This window comes from Colossoma macropomum, unplaced genomic scaffold (genome assembly GCF_904425465.1).
Source record: "Colossoma macropomum unplaced genomic scaffold, Colossoma_macropomum, whole genome shotgun sequence".
In the NCBI taxonomy this organism is placed as follows: Eukaryota; Metazoa; Chordata; class Actinopteri; order Characiformes; family Serrasalmidae; genus Colossoma; species Colossoma macropomum.
Genome location: NW_023494808.1, coordinates 4,259,249 through 4,272,471, shown reverse-complemented (window position 1 = coordinate 4,272,471; position 13,223 = coordinate 4,259,249). Strand labels below are relative to the sequence as shown.

Sequence of the window (13,223 nt, the reverse complement as noted above, 5' to 3'; positions counted from 1 at the left end):
GCATTAGTAACTGAATAATAAATCTAGAGTTTAAGAGGATATAGTTTAAAATAATAGGCAAAGAATAAGACAAATGCATGAGCTAAGCTGAACTACAGTAGTTCTGCACACTACACACTACTACACAACTCTACTGTTTTAAAAGATAACTGAGGTTAAACTGGACTATTTTAAAGCTGGATTGCAAACCTTACAGAAATATGTGTCCACTTATTAATACACATAGCAAGCAAAGCTTAAGGCTCATTTCTCATCTATAAATGTGGAATTTCAAATGTTTTTATGCACCACGTTCATACCAGAAGTAAAATTTCATTGTGTGAAAGGAAACATACAGTCCTGTTTTGGTGGAAACAGATGAGAATATAAGTGTAACATGAAAACTTAGCTACTCTTAGCAGTATCATAATCACGTGAGTCGTTTTCCTTGTTGATGGTTGCCGTGGTAACAGCATCAGTAGAACTATCTGCATTCCTGCTGAAATTCACTGTTGCGTATGTTGGACCTTCAGCAGATTTTCCAGCTGAATGCTGAGTGGCACTTGCTGAGGAATCAGAGAGAATTGTGGGTAACTCAGGAGAGCTTGATGATAACCGAGAAGGAGAATAAACAGGATTTGAGAAATCACAACTTGAGGGTAACTGGGCATTATCATAAACAGTTTGAGAAGGTTCTGAGGGGTTTGTGGGTAACTGGACATTTTCATAAACAGTTTGAGAAGGTTCTGAGGGGTTTGTGGGTAACTGGACATTATCATCAACAGTCTGAGAAGGTTCTGAGGGGTTTGTGGGTAACTGGACATTATCATCAACAGTTTGAGAAGGTTCTGAGGGGTTTGCAGGTAACTGGACATTATCATAAACAGTTTGAGAAGGTTCTGAGGTGTTTGTAGGTAGTTGAGCAGTAGAGTAGACTGTGGAAACTCCAGCATCTGAGACAGGAATGTCTTTAATTTCCTCATAGACAGATAGAAAAATCTGATAAAAAATACAGATAAAAAAGATAATAATGAAAATTAGGGTAAGTCAAGTGTATTTAAAGTGAACTCAACTATTTTACTCCTCCAGTTATTGATTATTTATTATTAAATATTTCCTTGGTGGGAACATGTTCTAGTATGAACCTCCTTTGAAATAAAATCTTGACTCACCCTATCATAGGAGGGCTCTCTGACAGGTTAGCTTTGGGTTGAGGCTGGACCTGAGGAGAAAGAATTCCATAGCATTGAACTAATTTGATATATATATATATATATATATATATATATATATATATATATATATATATAGCATCACTTACTTGAAAGATAAACTGAATGTGGAACTGATCTGAGAATGTGTTCTTAATCTATTTGTTTTCATCCATGTTCATTTATTGCCACCAGAGGGCAGCAACTATCTATCACTGTTAGTTCACTGAGGCCTAGTGAGTTTTTTGTTCTTTAAATGTGTTTATGACTCATGCTGCACTGACGTCTGAACATACAGATCTGAAAACTGACATTTCTTAAGGAAAACCCATAACGTGACCAGCAACTATCGTAAATGAGTTAACCACCACTAAACATTTTTTCCTATGGTTAAACCTGTGGCCCAGATAACAATGTGTGCATGAGTGAGTCACCATTTTGTGTATGTGCATGTTTTTGTGCGTGATGGTACCTTGAGTCTTACACTTCTTTTGTAGATAAAGAATAAGCATAATAATAAGCATGAAGACAAAGAGTCCAATTAGAAACACCACCAGAATCGCAGCCAAGAGAGTCGCCACAGAGGAAACTGGAAATGGTGGTGATGGAGAAACAGAATCAAAATTCAGTAACGAACAATAATATGACCATTTAGAAGTGATCAAACTTGAGCTGATTTTCTTTGTGTGAACTGTACACTAAGTGTTAATCACCTGTAGCAGAGAATGAAGACGGTGTGGTTTTAGAAGTTGAGGATGTGGTTGGTTTTGTGGTCACTGAAGTGATGTTTGCCGATGGTTGTGGAAGAATATCTGCAGGTGAGGAAAATAAAAGTCAGTTTGTTTAAAGTATCTGTGTGGATGCCTTTATTGCTAATTTGGTACAATTGATGAGGATATTTACAGTATGAATATTATACCTGTTGATGTCTCAAACGAGGAGTTCACTGTAGTTTTAGACGTTGAAAAGGAGGCTGTTATTGGAGTCTGTGGAGTGCTTGATGGTGATAAGGATGATGTTGCTGTCTGATCTGTTAACAGAGATGAAGAAATTAAGGCTTAAATTTGGATTGAAAGTGATGAATCACTCAAGAAATATTTGGTTATTTGATCTTTGTTAATGATGCCTTCTGAGAGCAGCGGTGAGTAACGTTTAGTTATCCAATCTTTGTTAGTAAAACTTTTTAGAGGGCTGCGGCGTATAATGTTTGTTTATTTGATGTTTGTTAATAATACCTTTAGAGGGTGGCAGTGAGTGTCGTTTGTAAATAACACATTTATAGGGTGGCAAAAATATAATTAAACTGTTAATCACAATTACTTATATGGCACTTAATTGTCAGCAGAAATTTCATAATCTCGACAGGGCTAAATGTAATGCCTAAATTGATTTAGAAACAAAAACAAACAAAATAAAAAGATTGTCAAAGTATAAATATGGTCTCACTTTATATTGTGTCTCTAATAACTGTGTAGTTACACATGAATAACGTGCAACAACACTGTAACTACTGAAGATTTAGGCAATATTACAGATGGATTACAGAAGTACGGCCTATGTAACTACACAAGTGTATCTTCTACACAGGAACTTTCCTGTAGTGTAGTGTAAAGGTACACTGTAAAACAAGTGAACAGTTCCTGTGTAGTTACTATGTAGTTACTGTGTAATAACGCAGTGGTAATATAGACATTGCTTTGGGGGAAATGCAACACAATTAATGTCATAAAAGTTACATGTTAAGATAAGGGGACGTCTGCTGTTCTGTCACATTACAGAATTGTTTAAAGCTGAAACTGGTTACAGTGTTACAGCACTAGCAGCATAAACACTAGCGTAATGTATGGAAAGCTGGCAGATACAATGTAAATATTGTCTTAATGTAAGTTATTACATACTTCTTTTTACTGCTGAAATGAAAAACTTTCAGACTTCCAGTCTGATTACAAATGTATTTACACTTATGTTATTACCCTTGTGTAACTACATGAGAGAGAATAGGCTGTTACAACTATTAAGATATACTTGTGTAATTACTTGAGGCAAAACTGAAGTTGATACACATGTGTAATTACATAAGATGTACTTCTGTAATCCAACTGTAAAAGTCACTAAATCTTTAGCAGTTACATTATAGTTGCATATGTTGTTCACATGTAACTACGCATTTATTAGAGACAATATAAAGTGGGACCATAAACTTTAATTCAAAATTATGTATATGTACTCACCAGAATTAGTAAGGCTGTCCTGTTTAATATAAACCTTGTATCCATGGTCAGATGTCCAGTCAAATTCAGCTCCACACCAGTATTCACCAGAGTCTCCCTCAGTCAGACTGTTGATGTTCACGGTCAAGATTTCCTTTCCATCATCACGCAGAAAAAGGTTTCCCTCATTCATCCATATTTTACTCTCATTAACAGTTATATTATGATTACAATTATCATGGCCCACTCTCCTGCAGAGAAACTCAGGGAATCGTGGGTATCTGCAGCTGATGTTCTGAATGTCTCCTACATGAACCGTCACATTGATGCTCTTCGCATGGTATTGACCTGTAAAGCATAAACAACCAGTTTAAAATGCTTACATTCACTTTCACAGTTTATATAAAAACACATGTGCACTTGAGTAAGACTTGTTCATCTGCATATTTTGTCGATTCTCTGTAGACCACACTTGTCTTTTAAAGGTGCAGTCAGAACCACAAATATTAGGACATCAAATTATTGTTATTTGACCTGTCTACCGTAGCATATTGGAGCTGAACTTGTAAATATTAGCTTAATATGCAGACTTTCAGCTTTGAGGTTGTTTATATCTAACTTTGGTGAACAGTGTAGGAATTACAATGATTTTCATGTATAACCCCTTTTTAGGGGCTCAAAAGTAATTAGAAAACTAACAATCATATTAAACTAAATTGACATTTTTAATACTTGGTCGCAAATCCTTTGTAGTCAATTACTGCCTGAAGTCTGGATCCCATAGAAATCACCAGATGCTGGGTTTGTTCCATGGTGATACTCTGCCAGGCCTTTACTGCAAGTGTTTTCAGTTCCTGGCTGTTCTTGGACTGTTTTACCTTCAGGTTTACTTTCAGTAAGTGACATTCACGCTCAACTGGATTAAGGTCAGGTGATTGACTAGAACATTCCTCTGCATTGCTTTGAAAAGGCCTTACGCTGCTTTCTCTATGATTTGGGTGAAGGTCGGTCTGCACTGCAATGTACTGTCCATGAGATTTGAAGCTTTTGGCTGAATCTGAGTAAGCAATATAGGCCCATACTCTTCATAACTCAAGGCCTGCTGCTTTTCCCAGCAGTTACATCATCAATAAATAAAAGAGAGCCTGTTCCACTGGCAGACATACATGCCCTCGCCATAACACTACCTCCACCATGCTTGACAAATGAGGTGTAATGTATTAGACCATGATCAGTTCCTCACATTCTAATGCTGTTTTCTTCTCATCATTCTGCTACAAGATGATCCATGTCTAGACAACTTTGTTGATATTCAAATATATGTGGACTGTATTTTCAGATTATGTTTGTGAGGAAAAGGACGTTAAGGCAGGCAGCATATATATAGTATTCCAACTTAAACAAATACAAAAGAAGTCCGTATTGGAAGTATCTATAGCAAGACTAAATAACTTTGAATTAAAAGCTAGATCTGCCAACATCATAGTCCAGTTCTTGCAACATACATTTGAATGCCAAGGACCATAGACACAGTCTAAAAATCACACCATCATGATCGTATATGAACAATTATGAGAAAGACTGTGCATAGGTCAGAGAGACTCACCTTCCTTTACATTCAGGTTCACTGGTGTGTAGACGTCAATGCCAGATTTTCCAACTGCACAGTAGTACGTTCTAGAATCCTCTACAGTGAGCTCTCTGATCAACACCCAGAACTGTGCAGCTCTGGTGTCATCAAACAGTGAGAATCTCCCCATATTCATCCACTCATTTTTACCGTTTGTCCAAATTTGATTCGTCAGAAAGGGCCATAAACCCGTGCAGAGATATTTTGGGGTTGATATGTATTGTCTCTCATATGTGCACTTGATGAGGACTCCTCCTCCTGAATATCCTGTCACTCTCTCTGATTCTCCTCCACCTACTAAAAAAGGACAAATGTCCATCTGAGTAAAGGTTTCAATTGACTCTACTGGTTGTGATGATTATTTAGGAGAGCATCTCCTTACCTGAAATCAGGAAGAGGGTAAAGACGAGGAGGATCTTCATTCTGAGTTCAGGTTCACAGATCAACACCAGCTCAGACAGATACCAGAGGCCCTGAAACTTACACCTTCTCAAAGACACCACCTCTCTGTACTCCGTGACTCTCTGACTGTACTGTGGCTTTAGCTGCATCACAAAGAGAAATCGAGGTCATGCCCACTTCCTTTTTTGACCCTGAGAACAAGATAAAAAAACCTCCCAGTAAGGTGACGTGTGGATGTGTAGGAGCAAAGTTACAACTAAAATGTTTTGAGATGCTTTCAATGAAATTTACTGCACTAAAGTAAACACTGGTGTTGAAAGTTGAAGCAGCTTCCATGTTGCTTCGTGTTTTTGTTAGCTTTAGCCTGCTGCAATGTGCATGCCACTGTTTAACTTCACTGTTGTACTGTTGTCAGTTTATCCATTTGGCTTATGTTACTTGAACAATCCCATAGGAAAGAGAAATGGAGAGTTCCTCTTAGTATCTGTGTATTTTCTCCAGATAGAAAGACTTTTGCTTAGGTCTCTACTGCTGCAAAAATATTCCTCCTGACAAAAAGAGACCAGTAATCTCACATGTCTCCACTTAAACTTTAGTAGATATCTCAGTGAACTCATACATGGTGCTCAGATTTGCCAATAAAAATAACACTGATGTTTATCTGCAACTCAGCTCTCTGTTAGTGAATGTTTATGTGCTAAATGATGGATAAATATCCATGTTCATGTCATCGGTTCTCTGCTGGTCGATGCCAGAAGGCCTCTACTGCTGTCTAGAGCACAATGTGTGAAACTGTGGATGAAAGTTGATTAAAGAGAGATACAGAGAAAGCAATTGTTCTAGAAATGAAAAGCATATTGTTCTAGAAATGAAAACCTTTAATAGACTCAAATCCTTTATATTTACATGTGCAAGTTCTGCACATGTAAAGAGCATTTTTCACACTTCATTCACAATCATGATTCTTTAAGAATCATCCACTGAAAGAGTGGATGTCAGTGCCCTAAATAGCCCTTGTTTTACCTTTAGTGTTCTGCCACCTAGAGGACAAAAACATTAATTATTATTAGTCACACAGGTGGGGAGTGAGAACTCTTCCCAATGATCTCCATGCAAAAGTAAATTTAACAGGGCTGTGAACAAGACTACTAACCGCTTATTTATTATATGCACTTAACAAAGAAAATATTTATTTATTCTTATGTACTTGCGACAAAACAATGTGCACACACATATTGGTTTATTTTCCAAAATAAAAGTCTGTGTGCATCTAAAATCTGTTTGATAAGATTTAAAATTGTTAGGCCTTGTATGCAGGACAATAATCTGGGTAGTCCAAGGGTGGTCTGGTAGTGGCATGCAGTCAGTGGGATGCCAATCTTATCAATGCAGTGGGCAGATACATGCTCACTATCTGGGCACTAATTCTAAAGAGCTTAATATGAACACACACGCTAAACACTATGCACACAGTTTAAACTATGTATTATGTGTGTTTGATGAATGCTGCACAATTAGCCTTTGTCATGAAGTACTGAACTTGCTAAATATCATATTTCATAATTTCAGTGAAATTTGCAAGTCGCCGATCACGCCTGTGTGATCAATTCAGCTTCTGTCGAAAGTGCTGGCGTGAAATTCAATTTTTTTGTTGAAAGAACAAGTAAAACAGAGGTAGGATAATATAAATTTGATATAAAATCATACACATGTGTAAAGTACAAAACATGAAATGGGGCTGGCGTTGCATTTATCTTAACATTTTCATCACTTTTTGTCATATGAAGAAAAATGTGTAAATCTGCTGCCTGTTTTCTACAGTCAGAGTGTTCTGAGAGGTTGGGGAGGGCCAAAGTGAGCACATCGCAATTACAATGCTGAAGCAATTAGTAGTGCAACCCTACCTGTACATATTTATTAAATAATCTTCAACCTTCTACATGTGCTATTGTCATGTGTAGTGATGATGAGCAGCCAGTAACACCTACAACCTCTACAACAAGCACATGGAGGCCTACAGGGACTATGGGAGGAGGAATCAAACCAGGTCAAGATCTCTATAAGCCCAGTCAGCACAGCCATACCACAGCTCTGAGCCTCGGAAAGCAGAAAATTATCCTGATACTGCCCCACAAAACACCAGGAGTCCAGGTGAACACACATTCCACACATTCACCAATGGACTTGTTCTTGTTGTTTTTCTCCACTGATACAATGAGCTCCATCTGCAAAAACACTAACAAGTATGAAGCGAAAAGCAAGGGGAAGGAAGTACAAAGTGTCACTGTGCTTCACAATCCATCCAGCATTTTCTATTGAGGTGGTGCAGCAGAGAATGAAGGATGAAGATGGATACTGGACCATGAAAGACATTCCCTGCCCTGCTCCCATCATTGCCTATAATAAGAACATGGGTGGGGTCAATCTATCAGACCAACTAATCCAGTAGCCCTAGCAGAACTGCTTGCTGGTATCGTACCCTGTCCCTGCACTTTGTGGACATTGCAACAACAAATGGCCTGTACTGTGATATCAGCAGCTCATGTTACAGCTACAGCACGTGATGCACAATGACTTCCAGGTTGAACTGGTGTTCCAGTGGACAAGACAGGAGTTCCCATCACCAGAAGCAATGACTATACTCCTACATGTGCCAGCAACAAAGCCACACTATGACCTGACAATGCTGCCAGCAAGTGGATAAAAAGGGAAGCTCAAACAATGGAAGTGCAAGTCCTGTGATATACTTGATATACTACATATTGGAGCAGTGACAAAGATAAAAAAAAAAAGCTCAAGCTTTTTAAACACCTTCTTGAGCATGTTTGTATTTTTTGTAGTAAAAAAAAAACCTAATTTTTCAAAACTGATTGTATGTGTTTTGTATGTGTTTTTGGGGTCTATTGGGTTGATACAGTGTGAAAGTGAAGAAATGATTGTCAGGTCATAAAGATGATGTTATGCAGAACAAAATATATTTTGGCATGGGAAACATTTTTTTATGCGGTATATAAAGTCAAAATTACTCAAAAACGGCCAAAATAGCCCAAGACTCACAAAATGCATTAAAATGTATCCAGATTACATTATAGATCACATCAGATAGCAATAAAATGGTAACAGTGAAAATTAACAACACCTTGTTCGCTTCACCCAGTGAACTGTAAGCAGACATCTTCAGTATTGACGCTTCATTTCACTGTAGTTACTGAATCATTCAAAGTAGTTATTTAATAATAAGCCATAAGATTTTTACTGAATAATAACTCTATAGTGGTTAACTATTTAAGAATAGACAAAGGATAAGAGAAGTGCATTAGCTAAGATAAACTATAATTGACATTCAATGAAAAACACTGATTTTAGTGCTTCTGTACACTACATTTACTTAAGTATTTAAGATAACTGGTATAGATGAGGCCAAACTAGTCTTTTCTATTTCTTACAGTCTTCAAATGAACATAGTGAAACACAGTTTTCTTCAGAAATACTTAAAAAATAAGTAAGAATAAAAGCACACATTTTCAAGCTTATATCGCACACATGTATTGCAACAAACATACAAAACTGCATTTTATTAACAGATTGCAAGAAATATGTGCTCACATAAGCTGACAGCTCATTTTTCATCTCTAAACATAAAATGTGAAGCCTTTCATGAACCATATTACAAATACTAACACACACAGTTCCAGAAGTAAACATTCCTTTGTGTGAAAGGAAACATACCGTTTCATTCTTGGTGGAAATGGATGAGAATACAAGTGTAACCTCTGAATGCTGAATGGCACTCACTGAGGAATCAGAGCGAATTGTGGGTAACTGAGCTGTGGAGTAGATGTCCTGATCAGGAACGTTTGATGGTAACTGAGCAGCAGAATAAACAGGATTTGAGAAATCACTGCTTGTGGGAAACTGGACATTATCGTGAACAGTTTGAGAAGGTTCTGAGGGGTTTGTAGGTAGTTGAGCAGTTGAATAGACTGTGAAAACTCCAGCATCTGAGGCAGGAATGTGTGTATTATTTTTAATGTATTCATAATCATAGAAAGCGTGAAAAACCTAAGAGAAACAAATAATAAAAACTATAGTAGGTCATGTATTTAAAGTGAACTAAACTATTTTACTCATTTTGGAGCGGTTACACTGATGTTTAGGTTTTCTTTTAGGGCTACAGGATGTACAACTGATCTGAGAGATTTATAGCCAGCAGAGGGCAGCATCTGTCCATCATTGTTACTCCACTAGGGCCTAGTGAGCCTATTGGTATCTAATAAATCTGTTTAATGACCCATTTATCTGAATATGCAGATTAAAAGATACATGTTTCTGTTTATGATGGTACCTTGAGTCTTGTTTCTGTTTCTAAGAGTGACTATGAAGAATCAAAGTCCAATCAGAAGCAGCACCAGAGGAAACTGGAAATTCTGGAGGTGAAGAACCTGAACAGGAATTAGAGAATCAGACACAAACAATAATCTAAACATTCAGAAGGGAACAAACTGACAAAATATGAGCAGATGTTCTCTGTGCGTGCTGTACATTAGGTGTGAAAAAATGTAGCTGACAATGAAGAATGTGTGGTTTTAGCTGTTCAGGATGCGGTGAGTTTTATTGTCAGTGACCCGATGTGTGTTCATTTCTGTGGTAGAATATCTGCAGCGGAAGGAAATAAATGTCAGTTTGCAGGGCCAAAAGCAAAAAAAAAATGTATGTGCCTGAAAGTGTTCGGGTGGTTACGAGAAAGACTGGAGGGAAGGGGGTTCAGGAAATTAAGAAATTTCGTGAATTTAATAATGAACATGTTTATTAACAAAACCCAAACCAATAAACAATAACAAGCAATACAATAATGAGTTGTATAACACAATCAATATGTGGTAATTGTATCCAAGTCCACGCACAGCTTTCAAAGCCCTAAAGAACATCTGGTATGGCTGTTTTTTCAACTTGTCATAGTTCGTTCCTGTGTTGGTCTCTAGTAGAGTGTGCAGCATACTGTTGTCAAATGATTGCCAAGTTAGTCCAAAAGATCGTGACAATAAGAAAACAAAATGAACAGCCTATTAACTGCAGTGCTGTTTTAAAGTGGTGCAGTCACAAGCATTATTGGCTGACACTTGACTGAGCCACAGTGTAAATGTTTTTATTAAAAAAAAAAGTCTACATTATTAATACAAAACATAGAGTTCTTTATAACTGTATACCTAAACATAAAGCTAAACTATATGAACAAAAGTGTTGAGACACCCCTACTATTATTGAGTTTAGGTGTTTCAGCCACACTCATTGTTAACAGGTGGATAAAATGAAGCACATAGCCTTTCAGTCTCGATAGACAAACACTGGCAGTAGAAATGGGTTGTACTGAAGAGCTCAGTGACTTTAAACATGGCCTTGTCATAGGACGCCACCTCTGCCACAAGTCAGTTTGTGAAATGTCTGTACAGCTAGAAGTGCTGTTGTTGTGAAATGGAAGCATTTTGGTGGAACAACAGCGGTAGACCACGCAAACTCATCAGAGCAGGGCCTCCGAGTGCTGAAGTGCACAGTGTCTATCCTCTGTTGAATCACTCGCTAAAGAGTTCCAAATTGCCTCTGGAAGCAACATCAGCAAAAGAACTGCACCTTAGGAGCTTCATGAAATGAGTTTCCGTGGCTGAGCAGCTGCAAAACAAGCCTAAGATCGAAATGCACAATGCCACATGTCAGAGGTGGGGGCAGGGGGTTGGGGTGTAAAGCACGCTGCCACTGGACTCTGGAGCAGTGGAAACATATTGACTGGATTGTGCCAACTGTAAAGTTTGGTGAAGGAGGGATGATGCTATGGGGTTGTTTTTCAGGGGTTGGCCTAGAACCCTTAGTTCCAGTGAAGGGAAATCTTAATGCTTCAGCAGACAAAGACGTTTGGACAATTGTACGCTTCCAACTTTGTGGGAACAGTTTGGGGAAGAACCTTTTCTGATCCATCATGACTGAGCCCCAGTGCACAAAGCAGCTCCATAAAGTCATGGCTGGGTGAGTTTGGTGTGGTAGAACTTGACTGGCCCTCACAGAGCCCTGACCTCAACCCCACTGAACACCTTTGGGATGAACTAGAACTGAAATTGAGAGCCAGGCCCTCTCGTCCAACATCAGTGTCTGACCTCACAAATGCTCCTCTGGACAAATGCGCAAATATTCCCACAGACACTCTCCAAAATCTTGTAGAAAGCTTCCTAGAATAGTGGAAGCTGTATATAGATGCAAAGGGGGACCAACTCCATATTTATCTCTATGGATTTATAATGGGATGTCATAAAAGCTTCTGTAGGTGTAATGTGTAGGTGTTACAATACTTTTGCCCATAATTCTTGCTAAACAGCAATTAAAAATATGCAAGAATATTGTCCATAAACATGTCATTAAGCAATAAGCCACAGGAGGCCATGTGCTACTGTGATTTTATCACAGGGATGGGGATTTGAAATGGAAGAACGTTCAGTCGCCCATCACTGTATATTGCAGTCATTTCATCATATAATAATGAACACATCATAACACACCACTGTTTAATGCAAAAATGTTCTCTTTTTAAGTGCTTTTTTGGTCACCAAATTACCACTGCAAGTTCAAGCTAACGGCGGCCCACTACTCACACTGGGGCTGGATCTGAAATGGCTCCCTACTTCCTACATGGTGCACTACTTAGGAATTTAAATACTGACTTCTGCACCCCAACAGTCTGTAATATCACTAACAGTGAATAGTTATTTGGGATTCAACCGCATCCATACTCGACAACTAGTGCGCTGTTTGGCTGTAGAAGCTGGAATTTCAAAATGTCCATAGCTAACACACTACATAGTGAGTACAGAGCTGTTTGAGACTCAACCTGGGTTTGATGCTACTTAAGGCAGATCCGACTGAAATACGAACATTTTAAGTGTGTAAAAATTCATCTGACTTTTTTTTTTAGACTTTTATGTTGCAGTTTTACAGTGAATCATATGGCAGGTACTTTAATTCAAGCCTGTAATATTAATGATTGAATTGTTTAGCCTGTTAGCTAGTTGACCAGTCTAGTTCTAGTTAAGGGAATAAATCGTCAGCCCCTCAGTCTAATTAAAAACAGTTTTTTTTTTTGCTTCATCAATGCACTTGGTTGTCAATGTGAGGAGCGTTAGAGTGTTTTTTCGTGACATGGCGCAGTAATACTGAGTTCAGCTGTTGTGAGGTGGTCATAGGTGTGTATATGTCGAGTATTTTACAATGGCTTCTAATGCAGCTCAGCATTTATATTAATTTTCTGTTTTAGTCCAACAAAGCCCTGACCTCATGAAGGGATGCCATGAGACCGTCTAAATTTTCTGTGTAGATGCCATTATTGTTGATTGTCTACAGTTTACCAGGATATATACAGAATGAATATTATTCAGCAGCACTGCTGTCTCATCCACTCATACCAGCACAACACACACTAACACACCACCACCATGTCAGTGTTACTGCAGTGCTGAGAATGATCCACCACCCAAATGGTACCTGCTCTGTGAGGGTCCATGGGGGTCCTGACCACTGAAGGACAGGGTAAAATGGGGCTAACAAAGTATCAGAGAAACAGATGGTCTACAGTCTGTAATTGTAGAACTACAAAGTGCACCTATATAGTAAGTGGAGCTGATAAAAAACACTGAGCATAGACACATAATGTTATATAATAATAATGTTATGCTTGATCTGTGTATGTTTCCATTACTCCAGAGTCCAGTGGCGGCGCTTCATACCACTGCATCTGATGCTTTGCATTGC

At 38.2% G+C, this 13,223-nt stretch overlaps 1 protein-coding gene across 1 annotated transcript; it reads right to left on the bottom strand.

The window, feature by feature from the left end:
* Positions 1–868: 868 nt before the first annotated feature.
* Positions 869–5,537, bottom strand: LOC118798148 (polymeric immunoglobulin receptor-like). Its single transcript, XM_036557502.1, has 8 exons — positions 5,413–5,537; positions 5,007–5,327; positions 3,422–3,748; positions 2,110–2,220; positions 1,904–2,002; positions 1,663–1,779; positions 1,152–1,201; positions 869–978 (listed from the first exon to the last, which is right to left on the bottom strand). Exons 1-7 carry the CDS (start codon positions 5,450–5,452, stop codon positions 1,179–1,181), a joined length of 1,038 nt encoding a protein of 345 aa, XP_036413395.1. The 5' UTR covers positions 5,453–5,537; the 3' UTR covers positions 869–978; positions 1,152–1,178.
* Positions 5,538–13,223: the final 7,686 nt, after the last annotated feature.